Source organism: Xyrauchen texanus, chromosome 47 (genome assembly GCF_025860055.1).
Source record: "Xyrauchen texanus isolate HMW12.3.18 chromosome 47, RBS_HiC_50CHRs, whole genome shotgun sequence".
NCBI lineage: Eukaryota > Metazoa > Chordata > Actinopteri > Cypriniformes > Catostomidae > Xyrauchen > Xyrauchen texanus.
In genome coordinates this window covers 13,917,398-13,943,674 of record NC_068322.1, presented here as the reverse complement: position 1 = coordinate 13,943,674, position 26,277 = coordinate 13,917,398, and the positions used below count along the sequence as shown (strand labels likewise).

At 38.2% G+C, this 26,277-nt stretch overlaps 1 protein-coding gene across 4 annotated transcripts in view; it reads left to right on the top strand.

Annotated features, from left to right (window-relative positions):
- Positions 1–26,277, top strand: part of sox5 (SRY-box transcription factor 5) — a 293,062-nt gene that overhangs the window by 190,273 nt on the left and 76,512 nt on the right. For 3 of the 4 annotated variants that reach the window (XM_052120817.1, XM_052120819.1, XM_052120816.1), the window contains exons 1-2: positions 15,065–15,292; positions 25,696–25,894. In XM_052120817.1, coding sequence (XP_051976777.1) covers positions 15,255–15,292; positions 25,696–25,894 — 237 coding nt within the window. In that variant the 5' untranslated portion in view covers positions 15,065–15,254. Of the gene's footprint in view, positions 1–15,064; positions 15,293–25,695; positions 25,895–26,277 lie in introns of those variants that run through there. The other variant, XM_052120818.1, reaches the window with a different exon arrangement.

The following is a 26,277-nucleotide window of genomic DNA, read 5'->3' as shown; positions in this document are numbered from 1 at the left end:
TTTGGCCTCAATTCCAAGCGTCATGTCTGGAGGAAACCAGGCACCGCTCATCACCTGCTCAATACCATCCAGTAGTGTAGTCTAGGCTAGGGCATATGAGGCATACACTGTATGCCCACCTATCTTTCTTAGGATTTACATATGCCCCCCTGAAATAATTGATTGGCCGCCAGAACAATGTTTTTAATCTACTAACGTGATGCCACAGCACCATTGGGTGAATTGTGTATATATATATATATATATATATATATATATATATATATATATATATACACACACTAGCAGTCAAAAGTTTTGAAACACTTATTCTTTAATATAATTGTTTTTCTTCACATTTTATAATAATAATAAAGTCATCAAAACTATGGAATAATATAAATGTTGAAATTTCCTCAACCAACTTCTTGAAGTATCACCCTGAGATGTTTTTTAAACAGTCTTGAAGGAGTTCCCATTTATGTTGGGCACTTATTGGCTGATTTTCTATTAAATAATTATATATATATATATATATATATATATATATATATATATATATATATATATATATATATATATAAGAGGCTTACAGTAGTGTGAAAAAAGTTGCATAGTGATGATTTCTTCAAAAATAATGCCATAAATAGTTTTCATTGATCAATTAATGTCATACAAAGTCCAGTAAATATACATTAAAGTGAAATCAATATTAGTGTGACCACATTGGCCTTTAAAACAGCGCCAATTCTCCTAGGTACACCTTGATACAGTTTTTCTTTTGTCCACCGACAATCCCCATCCAACCTGACAGAGCTTGAGAGGATCTGCTGAGAAAAATGGCAGAAAATCCCCAAATCCAGGTGTGCAAAGCTTGTCGCATCATAGGGTATGAGTTAAGGGTATGAATACTTATGTCAATGTGATATTTCAGGGTTTTTTTTTAATAAATTTGCAAAGGTATAAAAAATGATGTAGTGACACTAGGGCTCGCTCTTGAGAGCCCCGAACACCTCCCATTTTTTGAGAAAAGGCCAATGAGAATTGGCAAATAATTGTGTGATTCCTGTATGCGGTCGTCTCACCACTTCCGACGGCCACAGGCGCTGCCTCACATGTCTGGGCAGCGATCACACTGAGGCAGCATTTGTGGATGGTTCATGTTCTCGTTATATCGCTGGTTTTTGAGGGAATTAACTATAATAGGAAGTATATGGTGCAATAACTGGAGAAGAACCTCAGAATTAAATTGCATTTGACCCAGACAATTAGTGCTTTGCACTGGTGATTTCACCAAACACACTTTTATCTAGACTGAGCACTTGCTTGCAATTCATTGACAGACTCATTGACTTGGCACATATGACATATGATATCACATAGCGCTGCGCTTAATGCTAACACTCTTAAAATAGGGCCCAATATGTGTTAACCTGATTTTAGTGTAATAAAATAGCTTACTAACCTTTACTGTGTTAAGGTATATTCAATATCAGTGTCAGATTATTTAGTTCCCATGACAACAAATTCATAATATTGGATGCAACTTAACACAGATTGGACAGCAGGACAGCAAGCAATTTTATCACTCTAAAATTATGTTAACATATAATGTTAACAATTGATTTTTATTGACGGGCCCCTTTCACTTCCATTGTATGTGCTTTACTGTAACCATGATTTTTGATTTAGGTGTTAGGATTGTGTTTTTATTATAATTTTTTAAAGGAGGAATGACTGAAAATGTATTTTTTGTGGATATAAATAATATGTCACATATGCTGTTAATTGAGTTTAACCCATAACACTTAAATTAAAGTGAAGAAGAATTGTGTGAGGGTTTAGGTTAAAAAAACTTTTTTGGGGGACATTCAGGGATGTCCTCAATTGTAAAATAAATGTATTAACAAAGCAAATGCTGTTTTTAAAATTCTATTCAAAATGTTTTATTTTGGGGGATACTGTGTGGGATAAGGTTAGTAATTTTACTATCTTTAAATATTATAAAAACTTCAAATAGAAACAATAGAAGTTTATGGTGTGTCCTCATTTAGTTAGTGAAGTAAAGTCATAGTTCTCTATGTGTGTGTTTCTCATTTTAAAGACCTCCGAACTGTCCCCACAATTCAAAACGTTTAATCAGCATGCTAAATATTTTTTTATTAAAATCTAAAATTGCCAAATGTTTCTGTGAGGGTTAGGATAGAAGTCAATGGTGAGTCTTCCTAATAAAGTTAATACCAATGTTTGTGTTCATGACTACACCTGATGATTATGCCTGTTTTGGCAGAAGCAGTGGGTGCTACCATGCCACGTCTGCTTACGGTCTGCTTACCATCATGGCAACGCCGTTGTGGCCCACTCTTAATGGCAGCATTTATGACATGATGTCACCTGTGTGAGCAAGCTATTGTTTGACTCCTGCACACGTGGCATTTTCCCCCCAAACAAGCAGCCACTCTGTTAAACACACACAGACAGACAGGAAGAGAGAAGAACTGGACAGGCTCAAAGCAGTTTAAGCACTGCTTTAAATTGTACTGCTCGAATAAGTGACACTGTAGAGGGATAGTTTACCCTAAAATGTAAACTTGGTCATCATTTACTCACCCTCATGTTGTTCCAAACCCAGTTCAATGGAATCAAATTAATATTAGACACACATTGCATATTTATACACATGTAGATCATAAGTACTAAACAATTTTTTGAATCTAATAATGCCTTAATTCCACCTTACGTATGTATTATGATGCATAAGAAAATGCCCTTGTATTATTCACTCTCCTCATAAAGCAATCAAAAGTGTGTGTAATCACATACGTGGTGTCAGTGGCGATCAGCAAGCAGAAGGGTATTTGTGGCCGTTGAATATCAAAGATCGCATGGTATCTGAATCCTATCCCACAATGAGAGAAAGTGACATGGGAGTGAGATAATTTTAAAAAAGTAGCAACAACAAAGGGTGCAGAACAAATTTATGATCAAACCCTCATTGGCACACACTCTGGTATAGGTGCTCATGAGATGCCTAGCATTTTTTTTGATGTGTGTGTGGTTTGTAATCAGGGTATTGTCTAACCCAAACACACAGACATGGACACACACACACACACACAGTCCCCTCCTCTCCTCGTGGCATACAGTCTGCTTGGCGATGCCCCCCGTGCCATCTGTAGCCTGTGCCCTGTGTGTGTGCCCCTCTCCCGCCCTCCTGCACTGTGTTGGGTGGGCTTAACCATCTGTGTGCCAGAGGGGGATCACAGGAAATGGACACGAAAACACACACACACACACATATACACCTAAAGCGCATTTGCATCCACTCCTTGAAAATTTTATATACAGTATGGACCCTAGGCAAGAAAGCTTGTCCAGCAGTCTTAAAAAAATGGCCAGTGTGGATAATATTGCATATTGTTTTGGAAAACTGCATCGGCCAGCTATATGTAAAGAGCTGTTCATTTGGCTGAAGTTAATGCTTTGGAAGGTTAACAATAGAGATTGAATGATAAATAGGCCAGAACGATTAATCAGCTTGTTTTTTGGCCTTTTGAGATTAGCATTATCGGGCGGTAACCTTGCTCATTTGCCTGATTAACAGAAGTGTTAACTCTATTTGTGTCAATTCCAAAAAAAATACTGACAGTTTTTAAATGTTTTAGTGAATTTCAACTAAATTGGTGTGTATATATACACGATCAGCCACAACATTAAAGCCACCTGTGTAATATTGTGTGGATGTTTCACTGGATGTTTTTGTTTTTGGCACCATTCAGAGTAAATTCTAGAGACTGTTCTGCGTGAAAGTCCCAGGAGATCAGCAGTTACAGAAATACTCAAACCAGCCCATCTGGCACCAACAATCATCCATGTGATTATCTAATCAGCCAATCATGGGGCAGCAGTGCAGTGCATAAAATCATGCAGAAATGAGTCAGGAGCTTCAGGTAATGTTCACATCGACCATCAGAATGGGGGGAAATGGCATCCAGTGATTTGGACCGTGGCATGATTATTGGTGCCAGATGGGCTGGTTTGAGTATTTCTGTAACTGCTGATCTCCTGGGACTTTCATGCAGAACAATCTCTAGAATTTACTCTGAATAGTGCCAAAAACAAAAACATCCAGTGCGCTGCAGTTCTGTGGAAGAAAACGCCTTGTTGGCGGGAGAGGTCAATAGAAAATGGCCAGACTGGTTAAAAAAGCTGACGGTAACTCAGATAACCACTCTGTAAAATTGTAGTGATAATCTCAGAATGCTATATATATATACTGTATATACTCTATATATGACACTCAATATGTTTTAATCTCATTCACTATAATTACTGTAGTTCATATCTCCATTTATGTCACCCATTGTCCACTCTCTAGTTATCCAATATGATCACAAGGGAAATGGTAATTTGAAAGGTCATACTCCAAGATCACCACATTCAACCAAATTAACGACAAGCTGCATACCTAATCAGAAATTTTTACATCAATTTAAGTGTGAACACGTTTGCCTCTAATGCTGCTAATAGCACGTTATGCGAGCAGCCTCAGAGACAAGGGTTCTGCTCCCATGGGAACCAGGAAGTAATGGAAGTAATTATGTCCATATAAACAATGATGAAGAGGTTGCATTTTTGCTCTAAAATGACATTTGTTCTTCACTGACTATTAGGTTTAGAGTTTGTGTTAGGGTGTACAGTTAATTAAATATACATTCCTGTTGACCTTATTCACACCAGTGCCATCTTTGGTTTTTAATGGGTATGACAAGGAGGCTGCGAGGGATAGATTTACCATCTCTTCAATGGCACAAACTGTATAAAGCTGCATAAAGCTCCTAGATCACATCTGATTTTCCACAACTAATGTTGCCTGGAGATCTTTGTTTTTGAATGTACTTGTACAGATAATTTATCAATGTTTTTGGAATGATCCAAAAACACTTTAAAATGCAGTACAGCCCATTGAAGAGACTGTAAGTCTATCCCTTACAGCTTCCATGTCATTCCCATTATTACGCTAGCGTGAATAAGGTCTTTTACATAATTTACAACAAAAATTCAACTTTCTTTTGCTGCCACTTTGTGGACATTTCAACTAGAATGTGAAGCTTATTTGTGCCCAGGGACAGACTGGGACTAAAAAGTGGCCCTGGACTTTCTAACCCATAGCGTCCCACCAAACCCAGCTCGCAACACACCATACAATAACGCACCAGCTCATTGATTTAATTTTTCGGTTCAATTTCAGATTTTTGTTTTGGAAAAAAAATATTTCTATTGAATGATAGTCACGATAACGGGGCCCCACTGGTGCAAAAATTGTCATACATTTAAAACATATAATACCACTGTAAATGTGATGAGTAGATTGTTTTAGAGAAAGCACTAAAATATGCACTTTTTAGCTAATAATATGTCTGGAAACTTTTTAATATGAGGTTGTGGAAACAACATGTATATTAATAATAATGTATTATATGTGTATGTATAGATGTACAAGATCAGAAAATGTTCTTAGATTGTATTTAGATGAAGAAAGTGTCACTCAGCAGGACACTGATGACAATGCTTAAGACCTCTTTTCAATTACCCACATAACTGTGTCAATGTTTATTTAAAAACAAACAAACAATGAAAACAAAGTTGGCCAGAATGTATATAAATATAAATAAATATAAATATATGTGGCCCTGCGATGGACTGGCGACCTGTCCAGGGTGTCCCCCGCCTTTCGCCCAATGTTAGCTGGGATAGGCTCCAGCCCCCCGCGACCCTGTACACAGGATAAGCGGTTGACGATGGATGGATGGATGGATGATAAATATATGTAAAAAAGAAAAATAAACACCTCTAAAAGTGTAGATCTTTGCAGATTAATTGCTCATATTTTCCCTCTCTGTGAGTTTGTTGTTTCTTTATATCAGCAGTTTTTTTATTCCTTCCCCAGATTATTCTTGAGAAAAAGACGTATTTTATTTACTCTGCTGTTATTGTATTTGTTGTAACTTGCAGTTATTTGTCATTTTGTGATTATTCAGATCTCATCTTATACTTATTATGTTGTTTTTGGTTGTCACTATTATTGTGATTTGTGTCAAATAATGAGGTCCACTTGAGTTACACAGCTAACTCACACATTCAGAAACAGCACCACTGTGTAAGTGATTTCGAAATAAAAGCCATTATAACATTAAAAATAAAAGCCATTCTATTGGTGTTCTGTTACAGAGTTTATTTAATAATTGCCTTATAATGGGGTCCATGCGAGAATGTTGGAGCCCAGGGCAGCCATCTATATCTCCTGTAGGACAAGATGGTATTTGTGCAGCAGCGGTCCAGCCCAAATTACCCAGCGGCCTACCAGGAAAACGCCCAATGCTCTCGATGACCAGTCCGCCTCTGCTTGTGCCCATATGTTCAACAACACTTCCAGTTTTGGCCACTGGGGGCAGTAATTACAATTTCAGTGAGCACAGACCAATTTCAGCAGCAGAACTTTTGACCGGCTGTTGACGAATTCACTGTGATAAGTGTTATCGGTATCAAGCTGACCATTGAAAAACACTATGGTTTAGTGCTAGTTAACAATATATTGTATATCAGCAGCACTAGATTGTGCCATGAGGAACAGACTAAACACATATTGAATATGTAATAATGTTATTGTACACACAACCGGTCATTATTGCAAATAACATTTTGGTATCACCCTGAAAGGGGGTTTATTTAGCATAATGATTGGCTGACTGTACTTTACCAAGCTTGATACATGCCTACGTACCAAGTAAGCAAATTCCTCCCATTCCCAGTACCCTCCCTGTGGAAGTTAACACTGGATGGCACTGTTTAAGGGTATTTGGAATGGGGAAAAGTCTTAAATATTTGGCAGGTTTAAGATGGTGTGTGTGTGTGTGTGTGTGTGTGTGTGTGTGTGTGTGTGTGTGTGTGTGTGTGTGTGTGTGTGTGTGTGTGTGTGTGTGTGTGTGTGTGTGTGTGTGTGTGTGTGTGTGTGTGTGTGTGTGTGTGTGTGTGTGTGTGTGTAAGGATCTAGGATGTTTGGATGAGATTACATGGCACCATGTCTGACAGTTTGGCATGGTAAGTGTTGGCTGCATGCATGTGTTTGGTAGTCTAGGAGATTTACCCCTCTGAGGGTCAGCAGAGTCAGGTATTTGGCTGGAAAGGGGATGTGGTTTAGGGGTTTTAGCTTGTTCTCCTCAGGAGCTGACAGGACCGTGGCGGGCAGGGTGGAGTGTTTGGCGGCTGGAGCGTTAGAAGGGCAACATGTATGTTCTGGCACCAGGGTCGAGAATGTACTGGGACGCCCATGGCACTGAAAGAAAAAAGCTGGTGGATTATGCCACAGTCAGAGGCAGAGAGGAGTTTGGATGGTGGAGGGAAAGCCGAGAGAAGATGCCTTCAGGTGAACAGGATTAAGAAAAAGATTTGTGTGTTGCGGTTGCTCTTCTGCTGCCTTTCTTTCAATCTCTCTTTTCCTCAAAGGCTAATTGGCATCCTCTTAAGCAGTCATCTCAAACATTATAGATCCCCACCATAAACAGAAAGACCATCACCGTTCCTAAACCTTAACTGCTCTCTCAGGTAGACTCAATCTCCAACCAATAAACTCTGTTTTTATCTATCGGTGGAACTTTGGCCTTTGCTCATTCACAGTAAAAAAGCCGGAATGTGATGGTGGCTGCAGTATCAGTCAAGGCGTGGAGGCAGATGGAAGATGAGGAGGTGTTGTTGCTGCAGGCTGAAGATCTGAGAGCTTTGCTCCATCCAGCTTCTCGCAGATGGAGTTTTTCAGGAGCAGCACAAAGCCACTGTGGAGAATCATCTCAACACTACTGTCTTCCTCTCTTGTTTCAGTTTCCATTTTGCTTTTTTCTCGCTTTCTCTCTACAACTACTTGTTCTCTGTCGCTACAGAACTGCATACACAGAAATGGTGAGGCCATGTAGAAGTAAATGCTCTTGAATGTTTCCAGAAGATACCTGCTGGGTGCACTGTAATATAAAGAACAAATAAGGGATTTGAATGTCTCACAGATCAGACAGTTTAAAAACGGCATGTTGTGGAAAACAAGATATTTTGCTCTTTGAAATAAAAGACTTCACTTTACATGTAGACACAACATTCTCATGTCCCCCCAGAACATTTACGGAAACAAGTATCAGGATATATTTATTTAGAAAAACACGAGTCACTGGCACTGTTCAAATCACTGATTCTTCACGTTTAAACTCTCATATTTTGGTTCACGGTTGTATGGTTGTGGTGTGTTAGTTGAAATGCATAATTTTGTTGCGCTCATGTTGTGTGAAGTCGGTAAGTCTCTTTGAAAGTGAAATAAAGTGTAATTTTGTCCTACAGTTTGTGGGCTTGAATTGTGTTCCCCTTCCAAGAGAGTCTTCAAAAGACGCAGCCCTTTGACAGAGTGTTTAAATATGCTGTTGTGTTAATATTCATGTCCACCTTGAACATTTATATGTGTATGGGTGTTTATAACAGGACTTGGTCTCTACAAACCTTTGTTTATTCACAATAATTTCGTTCTAAACTCGTATGTCATTTCTTCTTCTGTGGAACATGTAGGGAGATGGTAGGCAGAATTCACCTTATTGTATGGAAAAAGATGCAGTGAAAGTAAATGGTGACTGAGACTAACATTCTGCCCTACATTCAATAAAGACAGCACATTGTGACCCGGTCACACCCAGCCATGGATCGACACACAGACCATCACGTAAAACCAGTCACTGTGTATGTTGGGATGAATTGATATTTACTTATTTATTGAATGACAGCAACAGTCATGCAGACAGACTTACAGTGATTTTCAGAGTGTATGTTTCCATGTGTGTGTGTGTGTGTGTGTATAAAAGCGGTCCTCTGCTGAGGATGGGAGATAAGGTGTCTATCTTAATGGCTTCTCTCGTCTGCCACTTAGCCATCAGACAGAGATTTCCTCTCTGTGAGTCCAGATAAACACACTTCACAGCCTTGTCACATGCCTCACACAAGCCAGAGAGAGAGAAAGAGAGGAAGCGAATGAGAGATGGACGACAGTAGAAAAGTTTGTTTTCCAAAACTCATTACTGGTCATCTTAAAGGAATACATCATACAAAAATAGCAATTCTCTCATTTGCTCATACTCATGTTGTTCCGAACCAACTTTTTTTTCTTTTTTTTTGGAACATAAAAGGCTACTCTTTTCCAAATAATGAAAGTAAATGGGGACTGGAGCTTTCAAGCTTCAAAGAGTACCATTAAAGTATCATAAAAGTGGTCGGTATGACTAGATTTCAAGTCTGCTGTAGTCATATAGTAGCTATATGTGAGACTGACTGGACTGAAATTTAAGTCATGATTCACAGAGAATCTTGACATCTGCCCTAGCTATCCTCGAAGTAGGGAGAAGTAGCAGTGTGGTTTTATGAATGAGATCACCTGATTCATTGAAAAGATCCATCTCGCTCAGGAATCGGACAACGCTATTTCTCCCATGAATGCACTAATGAGTGCTAATGTGGATGTCAAGATTTTCAGTGAATAACAATGCAAAGCTTTAGTATGACTTCAGATAACATGGAATATAGAGCACGAGTCATAAAAGATACGTTTTATTCAATTTTTATGGTGCTTTTGTGAAGCTTTTAAGCTCCAGTACCCATTCATTGTAATTGTATGAACCAGTACATTCTTCAAAATATAGCAGAAGAAAGAAAGTCATACAGGTTTGAATCAACATGAGGGTGAGTAAATTATGACAGATTTTTCATATTTGGGTGAACTATTTCTTTACTTTGACAGGTGCCAATAAGAGAATAAAATGAAGGTATATTGATTAAATTTGCTCGGTTTTGATCCATAGTTTGGTTTGTGAAGGATATAAATGCTGATGGGGGTCAGAAAACAGACAAACTTCTCTGATTTTGCCTCTTAGGGGGTAATAGCTGAACCTTAGCTCTGTGTGTGTGTGTGTGTGTGTGTGTGTGTGTGTGTGTGTGTGTGTGTGTGTGTGTGTGTGTGTGTGTGTGTGTGTGTGTGTGTGTGTGTACACACCAGTGGAAGGAGACTGTTTACTGGTTGTCTGTGTCAGACCCTCACTTCTCAGGGCCTCTAATGCAGCACAGCTGTGAGGGGGTTTGGACTCTTCACATCTGCTGAAGGGACCTATTGTGTGTTTGCATGCGTGTCTGCAGGCATGTATTTGTGCTGGAGATAAACAGATAAAGCCCGAGCATACATGCACATATGTTTCTGAAATGCAAATGCATGTATGTTCGTTTTTACAGTTACAGATACACAGATAGAAACAAAACTGCATGCCTGTTTCTGACTACATGTATGCAAATACCTGCGAGCACATACAAGGGGGGGGGGGGTGCAAAAGTCTGAGTCCACATGAAAATCTGGGATTCAAAATCTAAAACAAAGAAACGTTATTATGTAAATAAGAAATAATTAAGATTCAGCACTATTTCTTGGTCACTAATCAAACTTTGTGACAATGACCATGTGAGCACCTTTGTACAAAAGGCCATATTTTCTTGCATCCTTTGAAGCACACAGGATGCTCTAATGAACATTCTTAAATCATGCTGAGATAAAATGGATCATCAGGTGTGCCTCCAGTGTTTTAAAACAAAAGGGGGACATACCAAACCCTAAGAAATTCTGAAACACATGCACATTCTTCAGTTCAACTTTTTGAACTCATTATGCATACATAATTAATGTAATGAAGAAAAAAAATATTAGCATTGATATAGAATAATACATATAAGTCATTTATCATCATTATGATATTAGCATTAGAAGCATTTTCTGCAGTGGCCTCAGATTTTTGGATCCCACTGCATGTGTGCGCAGTAGTTCAATTCCCTTATTAAAGCCCACAGTTAGAGTAGTGAAGTTTGTGGATTTGTCAGAGTTAAGCAAATCAGCGCATCAGGAGAGTTTGAACCTTGAAAGCACCTGCCTTCTCCATTCATACTCCCTTTCTCTTAAAAAGCCATCTTCATCAATAGCAGATTTTAAAGTGGATGAAACTGTTTAGAAACTGGCATTGCCTTTATTCCCATTCTGATGGATTTTATGCACTGTGTCTCTGTCTCACTGCTGTTGTTGACTCTTTTTTTTCATTCTCTTTCACCTTGCAGCCTTGACTCGAAAGATCGTTAAAATGTTTAACTACAGATAATTGCTACCTGAGAGAAGCTAATTAATGTGCTGCTTGTGCTGATGTGTGTATGTTTGTGTAAGTGTTTGTGTATCCAAATGTATGCATGTGTGTGTTTTTATTCAGTCCTTTTCATTTTGAAAAATCTGTACTGGTTAGATTTGTGATTGTTTTCAATATGCGATTGGTATTATTCTTTATAAATGTATAAAATCTTTGAATGCCTCAGAAACTCATACACCAAGACACATCATATACAGGTTGTATATAATACATTGTATAATACATTGAATGTATTTAGATACAAGGATAATATAGATAGATAGATAGACAGACAGACAGACAGACAGACAGACAGATTTTATTTTTTTAAATCCTCTTCCTCTTTTATTCTCTCTCTCTTTCTCTCTCTCTCTTGTAAATGTACCAAAAAAATACCAGCATTTTAGTCACCTATATGTCTCAAGGCCATCCAGTGGTCACAGCGGTCAATCCAGGTCTGTGTGTGTCCTGAGCATTGCCATGCTACTAACAATTTCCTCTGCGATCAACAGGAAAATGCGTAAATAATGTTACCACAATGCCCTAACAACATTATTACAGTGTGTGCTGCTGGAGAGGTCATGTCATGGTTCTATTCTGTTTACTGGCTAATTTAAATTAAATTACAGTCAGTTCCCAATAAATTACATGCATTTTTCATTCTTAGCCAGAGGCAGCGGCAGCCGATTTTGCCGGGGCTTCAGCCCCGAATGTTTTGAGTGTAGCCCCGAATGTATTTTGAAAAGTTGACTGACAAATATGAAACCGGACAATAGCCTATGTAAACCTCCGAAATCATAAGTTGCCTTATTTCATTGTGCTTTGGCTTTGCACATACTGCATACAGCCTGTAAAAATAGACATAGGCATAATCTAGCCTATAGAATAAGTTCCTTTGCTGTCGGTAGCCTATGGGCGACTCCGTTTCTTCCTCTCTGTTGAATATGCAGCAGGTAGGGGAGGAGCTGACATCAACTTACTTTACTTAGTGGCGAGTTAACAGCAGTTAGCAGGAAAGACAGCAAAAATGAAGCAAATGAGGCTTCTAAAATTTCCGAAAGAAGTCAGTGGGTAAGAATTCGCATTTGTTTTTGTCCTTAAAGTCTAAAGATCATCATCTGGCTGGCTTTCACCCACAGTAGGCTAAACCTCAAGACGTCTGCTACTGACTGATATCACATTTTGTAACCTCTAGCCTTGTGGTTAGCGCATCTGCCTCTCACGCTGGAGACCGCGGTACGAGTCCAGTTTGGAGCATAATTTTCTTGTTTATCAGGTGTTATTTTCTCTAAGGATAACCAATAAGCATTAGCATAAAATGTATGTGTGACTTGTTTTGTGATATTAGTTTGTTGTAAATATACACTTTGAGGGTAGCAAAGATGTGCCAGAATCAGGCATGGAAACTGGTAACAATTAATCAGTCACTTTACTTTAGAGAAAGTTAAAAGTGAAACATTTCTTATCCCAATGATCCTAATGAAAGGATTTTGACAGATGAACATGGAGAATTATATACAATTCGATGCCATGGTGTGTCAATGAACTTAGACTAAAGTCATTCATGTATTGCTTGAACTTAGGATCTTATACGTCATTTTGACTATTTATGTAATAAAAATTAAGTTATTTATATAAAAACAATTTTTTACTTCACTTTACTCACTATAATATAACTCTTTTGTGATGACTTTATTGTAATGTACATGAAAATTCAAGAATCATGATAGATCTTGGGGCAATCCCACTGATCTGCTCTTCCCAATACATTTTCTTCAATGGTATTGGTCTACACTTTGAAATATGTAGCACTTGATGAATTAGTTGTTTGAAGCTGATTTGCAATAAGTTATGTGCTGTATCTGTTCTTTTGCATCACATATGATTCAGAGAGGAGAGAGGATGTTGAGGATAGTACTAGAGTGGAAGATTTAGGAACTGTAGAAACAGGCCCAGTAAGAGCAGAACTCAAAGAATACCCTCTCACCAGCTTTGAACTACAGAGAAGTGGTTGCTAGTGTGAAAATAAAATTGTCTAGGCTAAGCCCCGGATGTCCTTCAATGCTGGAAACGCCTCTGTTCTTAGCTTAAATTAGGTTGACAACATACAAAAAAATGTGAATTGTTGTTGTCAATCTTACCGTGACTTTACGAGAGAGAGAGAGAAAAGAAAAACTATGTATCATGATCTTTCCTATATGAGTGTGTATGTGTGTAAGTTCATGTATGCAGTGTGACAGCAGTATGTTTAGAAGGTGGACTGCAGTGTGTGTGTGTGTGTGTATTTCTGTGTCTGAGAAAGTTGAGAAAGACTGACACTCTGTTTAAAGTTAAGCTGAAAAGTCTTGCTGCTGTATTTCAGTGTGTCAGACGTCTGTGTTGAAGAATGGCTCCTTCCTTCACTTTCTCTCTCTCTCTCTCTCTCTCTCTCTCTCTCTCTCTCTCTCTCTCTCTCTCTCTCTGATAAAGGGCAAGGAGTATGTTAGTTACACTGAGAAAACACAAAGCATAAAGCACTCTCTAAAACTCTAAGTTACGTTTATATGTGGTTGACGTGCTTAAACTTTGCTTTTAGAATGAATTCCGATAAATTGAGCCACTTATTTGCCAATTATCTCAATGTCAAAAAGTGCCTTTTCACCCTAAGAAATTATACGTCTTAACATGGACGGTTAAACTTGTGTTTTTTTAATCATGAGATATTTTTTTTAAGTGCCATATTTAATACAAATGGACAGTTTTGGAGATTGGATACTATATGATTTCCATATAAATTAACGGGAGCTCTGGTCAAAAATGCTACTGAAAGTGACAAAAATACCCCCATAATTTAAAATATTGGTAAAAAAAAATGCTAGAAAAATTAAATGCTCTTGTAAAGATAGAGAATATGTGTGTGTGTATGTGTGTGCACGTGCGTGTGTATGTAGGCCTATATATAGTGTAGTAATTAAGGGCTAGTACACCCAAAAATCATCATTTACTCTTTTCATCATATGCCTCATGTTGTTCCCAACCCATTTGGCTTTCTTGGTAACACTTGAAAATAAGGTTCTAATTATTAACATTTGTAAATGCGTTAAAAAAGTATAATTAATTAACAGTGAACAATTTTTTTTTTTTTTTTTACAGCATTTACTAATTAGGATTAAGAAGTGCTGTAAAAGTATTGTGCATTGTTAGTTAATTTTAACTAATGTTAATGAATACATCCTTATTGTATAGTTACTTTTTTCTTCCATGGAACACAAAATATGTAAGGCAGTATATGTTGGTCTCAGTCAATATTCACTTTCATTGCTTCTTTTCCCCCCATCATTATCTCTAACATCTCCTTTTGTGTTCCACGAAAAAAAGAATGTTATATGGGTTTAGAACGACAAGAGTGTGAAATCTATCTGAAGATTAAAAAAAAAATGTTAAACTATCATTATATACATTTTTGTTTACCTTATGTTTGAGTGAAAAAAAGCAGTTTCGTCAAATAAATAGTAATACAAATTGTGCTTAAAGACGAAATTAAAAGAAAGTTGTGAAGGTAAAGTTGCCAAACTAATATATGAACGCAAATTAGTGCGACACAAAGTGCATTCTGTGTGCGCAGAGAGTCTGTGTTTGATCCGAAAGAGCGACAGTGACACCGTGGCTGAAGGAAGGGGGCAGTGCTGCTGCGTGTGCGTGTGTGTGTGTGTTTGAGTGTGAGGCTGTGCTCTGCTCGACACCGTGTCACGCTCTGGCCCTTTAAGAGTCGATCTAGCAGCAGCTTAGTGCCCATAGAGAGAGGGGTGGAGAGAGAGAGAGAGAGAGAGAGAGAGAGAGAGAGAGAGAGAGAGAGAGAGAGAGTGAGTGCGAGGTTCGCTGCGTGTGGGAGTGTGTGTGCTACGGAGAGAAACAGTTTTTGGGTATTGCGAGAGGTTAGAGAAGCACCAGGCAGCGCGTGTACTTGTATGTGTGTGTACGTGCTCTCGGAGGTCTCCGGGTGTTGGACGTGTATGTTGCCGTGGAAGGATTCTTGCATCTCAGACCCCTTGTTCCAGCATGCTTACTGAGCCTGAGCTTCCTCAGGAGTTTAACAGGTATGTTCACACACACACACGCGCGCGCTCGCAGTCTTTCTCTGCCTCTGTCTCTCACACACACATGCTCTCACTATCATATGCATGCTGGATAGCAGAACAAGTAACTACTCTGATGATCTGAAAGAAAAAAGTGTGTGTGTTTGTGTGTTAGCGTAGAAAAAGGCTACTTTACTACTTTGTGTGGCATGTTGATGCTGAAGTGTTTCGTTTAGGGCTGACTCTGCGTGAATGTGTCTGTGGTTTAGAAAAGAGAAGAAAGTTCAGATGAATGTGCGATGTGTGTATGTTCAAGGCACACACTGTGTGTATTGTCCGTTGAAGCGGCACTCAATATACTGACTACAGGACATTGCTCTCTCTCGTTCACAAACAGGCATGGCACTCTGAAACTTTGTTGTAAATGTTTCTATAGCGTCTAGTCTAACTGGTTACCGTTGTCCCTTGACTGTCTGTTTAATGTTGGGTCTGCATGACTGTGCGTGCATTTGCGTGCTTGCATATGTCAATCACCCTTTTTTATGTGTGTGCGTGTTAGATCGTGTCTTGATGAGGGTCGGTGCAAACTCTCTATTTCATGCCGGCTGTTTTTGTTCATGTTGCACTTCTCTGTGACTTCAGCTGGAATTGAGTTTCTTATATTCAATTTCTTGCTTTACAATGCATGCAAATCTTAGGAAACATATTATTGAATGTTCTCGTCCATGGTTTTCCATTTGTCCATGTTCTGTTAGTCTCTATTGGTGTTGTTTGTCTTTTTTATTTTTTTGATTGTGGCCAGATGTCTTTGTCGGCCTTCTGTTGTGCTGATCTTGTGTGTGAGGTGGGAAATGTTCTCACCTACTGTAATATGTCAATAAAAGTGGCTTTGCTGCAGAATAAAAAAGGTTTGACTTTAAAGCTCTATAGGGAAGATTACCCATAATACTCAGTTTTACATGCTATCCCACACACATATTTTTTTTGCATTAAAGAGCTGCACTGTTTTACCAGTTGAAACTAATCTTTTGTTCGTCGATAAACTCTGGGGTTTTAATCCCTGAATTAAAAACACATTTAGACGTCGGGAAAATGTGTTTTTAATAAACACTGCTCTATCTGGGAGGCAAAAGATACCAACAACTATGAGGAATTAAACATTTAAAGGATTACACTGAAAAACAGAATGTATAGTGATAAATGCAGGGATTACAATGACTTAGAAGAAAAGGATGGTTAAACTCTGCTTTCCAGTAATACTCGCTGTCAGTGGTTAAAGAAAATGTGAGACAGGGGTATGCCGGATACATATATCCATGCGTGCATGTATGTACAGGGGGAAAGTGCAGCGATTGTCCACGTAGAGTGTATGTGTGGCTCTGTGTGTGTATGTGAGGTTTCTTCTCTGTCCTGATGCTAACTCCGTAAGTCTGTTTTCTATTTTTAAATAATGTTAAAAAAGCTCACAAACAGCTTCTTTACTTACAGGGAATTATTTGAATGGAAGAAAATAGAGCATATGTATTGTTTGATGGTGACAAATGAATTTAAAGTAATTTATGATTGTTGTTCTTATGCTGACATTCAAAAGCACTGAGAATATTTGCTTCACATAAAAGCTTAAATCTGTATATTAAACTGGAACTGCTTTAAATATTTTTTTCTTACTTTAAAACTTAATTTAAAGTGCAATCAATTTTCTGATTTTACAAAAATGTTGTTTTAAGACATTTTATGTATTTAACACTTAAAGAAACAGATTTATGAAGCATTTTTCACATAATCTGTACTACAAAAATACTGTAGTGACACTTTATTTTACAGCGGCCGTGCTAAACATATAATATGATTAATTATAATAGTAATATCAAAATAATTTGCAAGTACAAACAGCTCTACAGAATAATTACACAGTTATTACATGTAGTTTATTAGTATTACACAGTAATTACCTATGTATATACACAGTAACATAAATACTGTTTAGAAAGTGTTACCAAAAGTATTTTAAAATGTTGTAACAAATAATTATTGCAACAAATACTGCTTGCTGCAAAGATATTTTTGTATTTTTATCTTAAGTATATTATTGTTATGAATTTGTACTAATATTAAATTGTAAACAAATAATAATAATTATATTTATTAGTGGCATATTTAATGATAAATACTAATATTTTATATATAAATAATTGTAAAAATTCATATTATTGTAATTGGTGTGTATACTGCTAGTGTTTTAGTTTAGTTGTAATGGAAGAGCTGAGAGGAGATTCTGTGACTAAACTGTCACATTCCTCAAATAGAACGAGCGAGGAAGGGAGGGGGAAAGGGGACTTTAACACTTCACCATTTGTCTCCCTCATTTAATGGATGGTTGTATTACATCTCACTCTCTCTGTCTGACTTTCTCTGGGTCAGTCATTTCTTTCTCAGATGCCTTGAAATCCTGCATTTACCTTCATTACTGTAACATATAATTCAACAACTAGGTGCATTGTCGGATATGAAAATTGTGCTGTTACACTTAGCTATAGCTTTAAAACACTTTTTTTTATTAAAAAAGCTAAATCTGGCCCTCCCCAAGGGGATGTCCTCAATTGGAAAATGTATTAATAAATAAAGTATATTTTTTTAGTAGTTTTATTCTAGTAATGCAACAACCAAAAAGTTTTCTTTTACCATTAGGGTTAGTCTATAGTCATTATAATTGGATTTTTATAAAAACAAAAAATGTCCATGGAATGTCCCCATTTTAAGCAAAGTAAACTTGTGTGTGTTTGTGTGTGTTCTGCCTCACTGATGGAGGTTCTGGATCTTCTCTCGGGCCATTCATTGCAGACTGGCTCCATTGTGTAGTCCGCCTTATGAGCTCTCATAGTGACTTGATAACCGTGTCTCCATGAAAAATGGAAGGCCAGCAGAGAAGAATGCTGAAGTGTTTCCTCCTCCCCTCCCTCAGAACTCTTCCCAGACCTCCCCTGTGCAATCAGCTGACCATTGCAATGTCCGTTGAGAGAGATGGGAACTGAGTTTGTGCAGTGATAGTTCATTAAAATGACAATTCTGTCATTGTTCACTTTTCCTCATGTTGCTCCAAGCCTTTTTGTATATATATATATATATATATATATATATATATATATATATATATATATATATATATAATTTCTCCATAAAATGAAAGTTAATTGTGACTCTCACAACACTTTATTTTGTCACACTGCTTTGAAACCAAATGAGGGTTGGTTAAGTGTTGACGCTGAGTGCAGAGTTTCACATCTGACATATTTATTTATCCCAAAAGCTAGGATAAAAAGACAAAAATGGTATGACAGAAGGTCAGAGGTGAGGAGTCAAACATAAGAGCAGACAATTGCATCATGTGTAGGATAATAAAAATCAATAGGCTGCTCGGCCAAAGACTTTCATGTCATGTGTAAGTTATCTGGTCTCTCAGGCTTTACAATAAAGGCTCTGTACATGTAGGTACTTAAGGAAAAGGGGGAGATTGTCGGGTGGAATAACTTAAAAGATGGTGTGTGTGTGTGTGCCTGCCATGCCTGTTTGCATTTGCCTGTTACACCTAATTTGTTATAGTACTGACCTGTATGAATGGAGAAAATGATACCAGCTTTAAACTGCTCCCATTTGAGTCAAACTCACAGCTGCTTCTGGGAGCATGTCACGATGGAAAAGCACAGTCCATAAACATCCTTTTCTTCCCATCTAAATGAGAATGTACTATAGACTTGTATTGTTATATATAAACCTAAATATACTTACTGTAGACCCTAACCCATATATAAATATATATATATATATATATATATATATATATATATATATATATATATATATATATATATAAATATATATATATATGGGGGAGTATATAAACTATAGCTTAGTATGTACACACATTAAAAGAAGAAAATCAGAGGATAAGAAAGTTTTCATAGACATTTTCAGTGTGTGTGTGTGTGTGTGTGTGTTGTGTGTAATATGTAAAATGTCACTGAAAACATGAGTCAGTCCAGATAAATAAATAATTAGAGATGCAAGATGACAGGAAACTATGCAGACAGATGAAGTGATGACTAAAATACTGGCAAACCCTCTATGTGTGTGTTGATGCAGCAGTTGCCTTGGTGCTGTGGGCACAGCGCGCTTGCTGGTGCCTTGTATCCACCCAGCGGCAAACACAAACCACTGCTTATTAATCATTTGTATGTGTGTGTGTGTGTGTTTGTGTTTCTGAGTTGTTTTCAGTTTGCTCATATGACTTTTGATTGTGTGTGTGTGTGTGTGTGTGTGTGTGTGTGTGTGTCTTCACCCCATGCCTAAACAGTAATGGATGACAGTGACATTAGAGTCTGTGTTCTTGCCTTTGTGGCGACGCCGGACAGGAAACTGGGGTTGCCTCGCAGCCCTCACATCAGCGGGACAAAACAGAGGCTGCTTTGTGACATTGCTCTTATGGATTCTCCTATGAATTATGTGAAAACACTGTGATCTTTAAATAAAGTTCTGGGGAAGTTAACCCACTAAAGCTCCAGACAAGTCCAAGTGCCCTCACAGCAGTTGTCAACGCTGTATGATTAGTGAATACGGCATGAATGAATGATGAAGAGCCCTCGCTAGTTTGCACTACAGATAAATTGACTTCAGCGGAGTCACTCACAGCTCTGCCAGTCGCTCCATTCCCACAGAGCGAAACATTGAGAGTGCTATAAATAGCTGTAAAGTAATGTACTTAAAAGACAGTTCTAAACAGAGAGAGTGAAGTTGCACGCAAATAGTCGATTGTGCAAAAGGAGACTTTATCTGCGACTTTATCGTCCTGGGAGCAGAAGATAAAGAGTAAATAGAAAGAGAGGAGTTGTGTACACCTCCTTATGCCCAGATGTCCGAGTGGATCGTGAGGTATACTTGGTTTCCGACTGAAGGCAGGTCTGTTGTTATCTGTGCTCAACGGGCTGATTGTCTGAAATTTTGGCCACAATTTGTTTCATTCCCACAGTCTGGTAACAAAGAAGAGCTGACCTGCCTAATCAAATAATCATATTACACAGGAATTTACCTTCACTCTGTGTAATGTTTTTACATTTATTTACATGGAGTCTTTTTGACAAGTTTTTGTGAGAGGGATGCTTTAGAAATATGGCACTGTTATAATAGGTTTGTGTGTGTGTGTGTGTGTGTTATAAACTGTTATCAATTGTCCTCATAAATAGACTAAATGTTACAAAATTATTTGGGGATGTTCAGGGACATCCTGACAGGTAAACAATTATTCATAAAGTATCATGAAATTAATAATGTTTTTTATTTTTAAGTTTTAAAAAATGCAAAAAGCTTACTTACAGCAGGAACGTTTTAGAAATATGGCTCAGTTATAACAGTTGTGTGTGTGTGTTTGGCTTTACTTTGAGATACTTGAAAAAAAGTGAGCAATATTTGACAAAACCTCCCTCTCTCTTTGGGGATCTCCGGGACACCCTGAAAGGTAAATATATATATATATATATATATATATATATATATATATATATATATATATATACAGTATACGTGTATATATGATCATAAAGTAAAGTAAATAAGGTTTTTTCAAAATTGTTCACAGAAATGAGCTAAATTTGACATAACGACACTTTTGGGATGTCCTAAAAGGTAAACATTATTAATCAAGTATCATGAAGGAAAAAAAATATTTGTCTAAAAATGCAAAAATTTACTTTCAGAGGTAGAGTTAGGATTGAGTGAGGGTTAGTCTGTAGTAATTATACTAAATTACACTTAATATAAAAGCAATAGATGTCTATGGGAATCAGTCGAATGTGGTAAACCAATCTGCTGTGCTTAGTAATCAGAAATTTCACAAAAACTTTTTTGACCGGTCTGTGCATGTCTGAATGTTATTTTATCATAGGCAGATGACCAACATTCGCACAAAGCATCATCATCAAGTTTTTTTTTTCATGGGCCGTGCACATCTGAGTGCGTGTGACACGTTTAGCCTCTAAATTATGTCCTGTCATTAGAGGCACTTCTGGAGTGTTAACCACTGTTAATGGTGATTAGGTAAAGCTCCTAGATTCAGTATTTAAAGTGCAGCTCCACTCCGCTGTTTAATGGACCCTGTATTTTGGACGATTAGCGACTGTGGAGAAATGTACATGTGATATGAGAGGGACTTAAGAGAGCTCTCAATCTGCATCTAAGCTCAAACGGGAAGTGTGCTTTTAATCTGGGCTTAACACGCTCAGGCCGACGGGAGGGGTGCGAGCGGTGCACCGATGGGAGGCCATTAGCTTTTAACGATTAGCCGTGAAAGTTAGCCCCTCGACCTGCGGTTCAACTGTGATTGGACAGTATGTGAAGTCTGCAGAATGAAAAATAGTTTGGATAGCTTCTGATGTCATGTTCTTATTTATCTTTTTGATAATACACCCTGAAGTGAAATAACACGGGTGTTGGAAGATTATGCGAACATAATTTCTGTGTTATCATATGCACGTGTGTGTGTTTAGTTACTTCACCCATATCAGCGCTCTACCCTCATATGGCTGTGATGTACAAGGCTGTTTATGCATAATATAATACTTTGACTTGTGAAAATGAATGGCAGTAAAGTTATTAATCCACCAGATAATGAGCGAAGACTGCTGTTAAAGTTTACAATGCAAATATGCGGTCATGACTAGCTTGTAAGGAAGTCTGAGCTTCAGGGACTAGTCTTTGTGCTTCTCTGTTGCGTGTGTGTGTCAGTGGACGGGGGTCTGTGTGTCTGTTTGGCAGGCCGGGCTTTATTGGAGCCACAGAAGGATGGAGTGAAATTATGCTAATGGCTGCTAATTATGACCTTGGAGACCAGCTTTTCTGCCAATTTATCTGCTTAATAAAACCCTCTCTTTTTTAATCCCAACATCTCGACATGCTTTAAATGTTTCATGTAGACTCTCCACCACGACAGGCCTGCCAACTTTAAATGAAAAAGTGGCTATAACCTGCGCACCCAGGGAGCGGAATTGTACAGTAATTATACTTCAATGACTCGCAGGAAAATAGACATTTTATTGCTTGAGAGGAGCTTTGAAAAGCTGCTGCCAATGTGCCGGGAAGGAAGTGTGTAAGAGAGAGGCAAAAGGAGAGAGTGTGAGACAGAGAAGAACAGAAAAAAGATGGAGACATGTCCAAAAGTGCGTACAAATAGCAAACAACAGTGGATTTAATTGAGGATCAGACTTGAATCTTTACTAAACCGACTTTTTTTTTTCTTGCTACGGAGAGCACGCTCACATGAGCATGAGGGTTAGGGGTTAGGGTTAGGTTCCACTTCCTTAACGATTCCATTAATGATTCTTTTTGTACTTTTGAGGATAAAAATTACAATATCATGTCCTGCAACTATGAACTGAACAACAACAATATTGTTATATACAACAATAATATTCAACAAAACTCTGTTCCAACTGTGTATCTTTAAATACATGTTGGCGTATGGACAACATATGTTGTTACATTGTAATTACAATGAATTAAGTCTCACAGTCCTTAACTAAACAGTTATTAACACAGGCACAGTTTGAGTTCGAGTTGGACATGATGAAAGTAATGACTTGTGGTTCACAGCAGAATCATTCCAACTGATTCAATAAGTGAGCTACCCAGCGATTCAAACCAATAACTCATGTGAATCGATTTAATAAAAAATAACTGGTTCATAAGAATCATTCATTCTCAAATCCGATCATGAGCAATGGCAGCAGATTGGTAGATGTTCAAGAACCATAAACAAAACCGAACGACATGGAAATCATTCTGTTCGTGTTTTTAAAAAATGGAACCGGTTCTGAAAACAGATCGTTTCTTGGTTCCCAACCCTACTTTTAGATGAGGGTAATATGTGTGTGTCTTTGTCTCCAAGACTGTGTTCTTGATCCCAATGTGTGTGTTGGGGGTTGGTGTGTTAAAATGAGCAGGCCTGAAGTGTGTGTGTGTGTGTGTGTGTGTGTGTGTAGGAGGAGTGAAACAAAAGGGCCCAGTGTGTGTGAGTGTCTGGAGGTAAAGTAAACAGTGCTGGTGGAGGGGCAGACAGGCTGTGTGGCTCTGACGGCCCAACTGCAGTTTATACAGCTGCATTGACTACTTTTACTGCCCCAGTGTGGACCAGCACACAGCCAAGGTACCCCCCTAAACACACACTCGTATTCATACAGCCAAATGAATACAGATATACTCTCTCTCGTTCTCTCTCTCTCACACACACACACACACACACACATAATATATTCATAATAAACCTGGGTTACAGTACTTGTTATGATTTGTTAAAGCTGGGGCTGTCAAACTCCAGAAATATGACTACTGCATCATAGTTCACCATGTCTGTGCTGTCTTAAGCACAGCTTCATCATTTCCGTAGCTGACAGCCTCGGGTTTGGGTGAGGTGAGCCTTATTTATCCCATCCAGACGATTAGAAACATTATATGATGTTTGTCTTTACAGCTAATCTAAACCAAATAAGCAGTAAATGAGAGAAAAAAAGGCTTAGCATTGCCCAGGAGCTCAGCCAGATGTGGCGTCTGTGTCAAGCAAAGGCTATGAGAACACCATACAGTTCAGCACACACATATTTACTTAGCTATCTAAATGGGGGCGTACTGTACCATAGACTTCTGTTGTTTTATATAAAGCTATTTATATGTACTAACACTAAACCTAAGTGTATTCCTAAACTTTTAGCATTTAAAAAAATATTTGTTTATTTTTTAATTGATTTTCCATTTGAGGGCATCCTAAATGTCCCTTAAAAGAAGTTTTGTCAGATTTAGCGGGTACAGTTACATCTACTATTGTATGTAGGTATGCACACACACACACATAAATGTGGACAGTACCGAAACTGTGGATGCTCATTGATGGATCTTTGTGTGAAGAAAAGAAAACAGGCTAAATAAAACCAACCATTTCAACAACTTTACTCTTGAAACAGCTCTTTGAACATAATAGATGACTGCACTTGAAGAAATAGGTTTGCATGTTGTTTAGTTCTTTTCAAAGAGAACAGTTGCAAAGTAGTAGACAAATAAAATGCTTCTCTCTCTATCCTTCCTCATCTTTTTCTCCTAAAAGATAGGTACTTATTACCCAGGGTCATAGTAACACAAGACCCCAAGGCTGAGATGTGTCTCTGAAAGCACTTAGGCAATGCCGTAAACCAGATGAAATCTTATTACAAGAGCATATTCATTTTGTTCCCCTGTGCATTGTGGGAGACAGAGTTCGTTTAATGAATACTTTTGCTTTCCGAATGTATCAGAGGAACACAGACCCTCATCATGGCCTATTTTCTCTAGCATTGTCAACACCATATACACTGTCATTAACATGTTCTATAGCACATACACACGCACACACACACACACACACACACACACACACACACACACACACCATTGTTTGACTGTGTTCTGGCCTAATGTGATATTTGATGTGCGCTGGGCTGTGTGCACTTTTCTTTAATGGGCCGCTCGAGTCTTTACATCAAACAGGCTGGTTAAACACATTGTGTCTGACAGTAAATTATGCTGTGATAGTGTAGGTGGGATGTCTCTTTGATGGAGTGATGGATGTGGACAGTGCTGTGGTTTTGATGGCTGTCATTATTAAGGATGTACAAAACTACATATTTTCTAAATCAGGTACACTGTGGGTTGCATGAACAACTTGTTGACTAATCTGTGTTAAGGAAACCCTTTGTAATTCAGGGTTGCAAATGAAAGTATAAAAAAAAAAAATTAAATAAAGAAAGTGATTTTATTTTCAAAAAACTAGTTTAACCAATATGCTAGTCCGTTGTTGGATGCATAATCGAACATCATGACCCCTTCTTAAGGCGTGTTCACACCAAAACGGTTTTTGCATCTGTCTGCGCCAGTTTTCCAATACTTTTTCCATGTAAACATGCACTAGATGAAAGTCTTTGACCGTTGCACTGGCTAGCTGTTTTCTTGCACATAGTGCTACATTTTTTAGAAGCCGTGTCAAGTTTATGAGAACTTAAGCTGTTAAAAATATATCTCAAGACACTGAAGTCGTGTCGCCAAATGCGATTTTACGCCCATCAATGCAGTTCTTTGATTGTTGAGTCTCTCGCTGTTTTTGCGGTTTTAGATGCTGTGTGAAGTTAAAAAGAATTTCAGCAGTTAAAACTGCATCTCGAGACACCTGTGTTCTTGTGGCGCTGCCTCTAGCTTTTTTTAGCGCAGAAATGCATTGGGTGTGAATGGCCCCCCAGGTCATTTTAAAAGTAGTGTAAATCAGGTCAAATATGTCTCTCACATCTAAACAACAGCAATTTCTCTCTCTCTGCCATGTCTTTCCTGAATGCTCTCTCCATTTCTAATTTTTCCAGGATGTCTTCCAAGCGACCAGCCTCTCCATATGGGGGAACAGATGGAGAGGTAGTCATGGCGACGAGCAGACAGCGATTGGAGGATGAAGAGGTTGACGGACATGCTGTCATTCACCTGCCCCTGAGTTCGTACTGCAGCAAAGTGTCACCGCGATCTCCTCGCTTGCTCGACAGTCCCCCAACACTACACGCTAACATGGTAAGACAGCCCGCCCTCACCATAACCTACCTCTGAACGTCTTCTGTAATGTTAGTACACACAAAGGCCTCCCAAATTAATGGATGAAGCATGTTGCATCATGCTGGCTCCTCCCACTTAATAAATATGTATTCTTTTGACTCCACCTTTGAAGTATCTTCAATACTGAAGCTACTTGTCACATGATGGTTGTCCCACAGATGGAGATACACACAAGTTCAACAGCTCCTGCCTCTGTCATACACACACGTCGGACACATTCACATTTTTGGTGTGGAAATGCCTGTCATGCTCCAATGATGTCACTGGAAAACACAGCGAGACAGGTCCTCTCTTTGAAAGTGGCCAAAATGAGTCATATGTGTTCATATGACTATTCATTT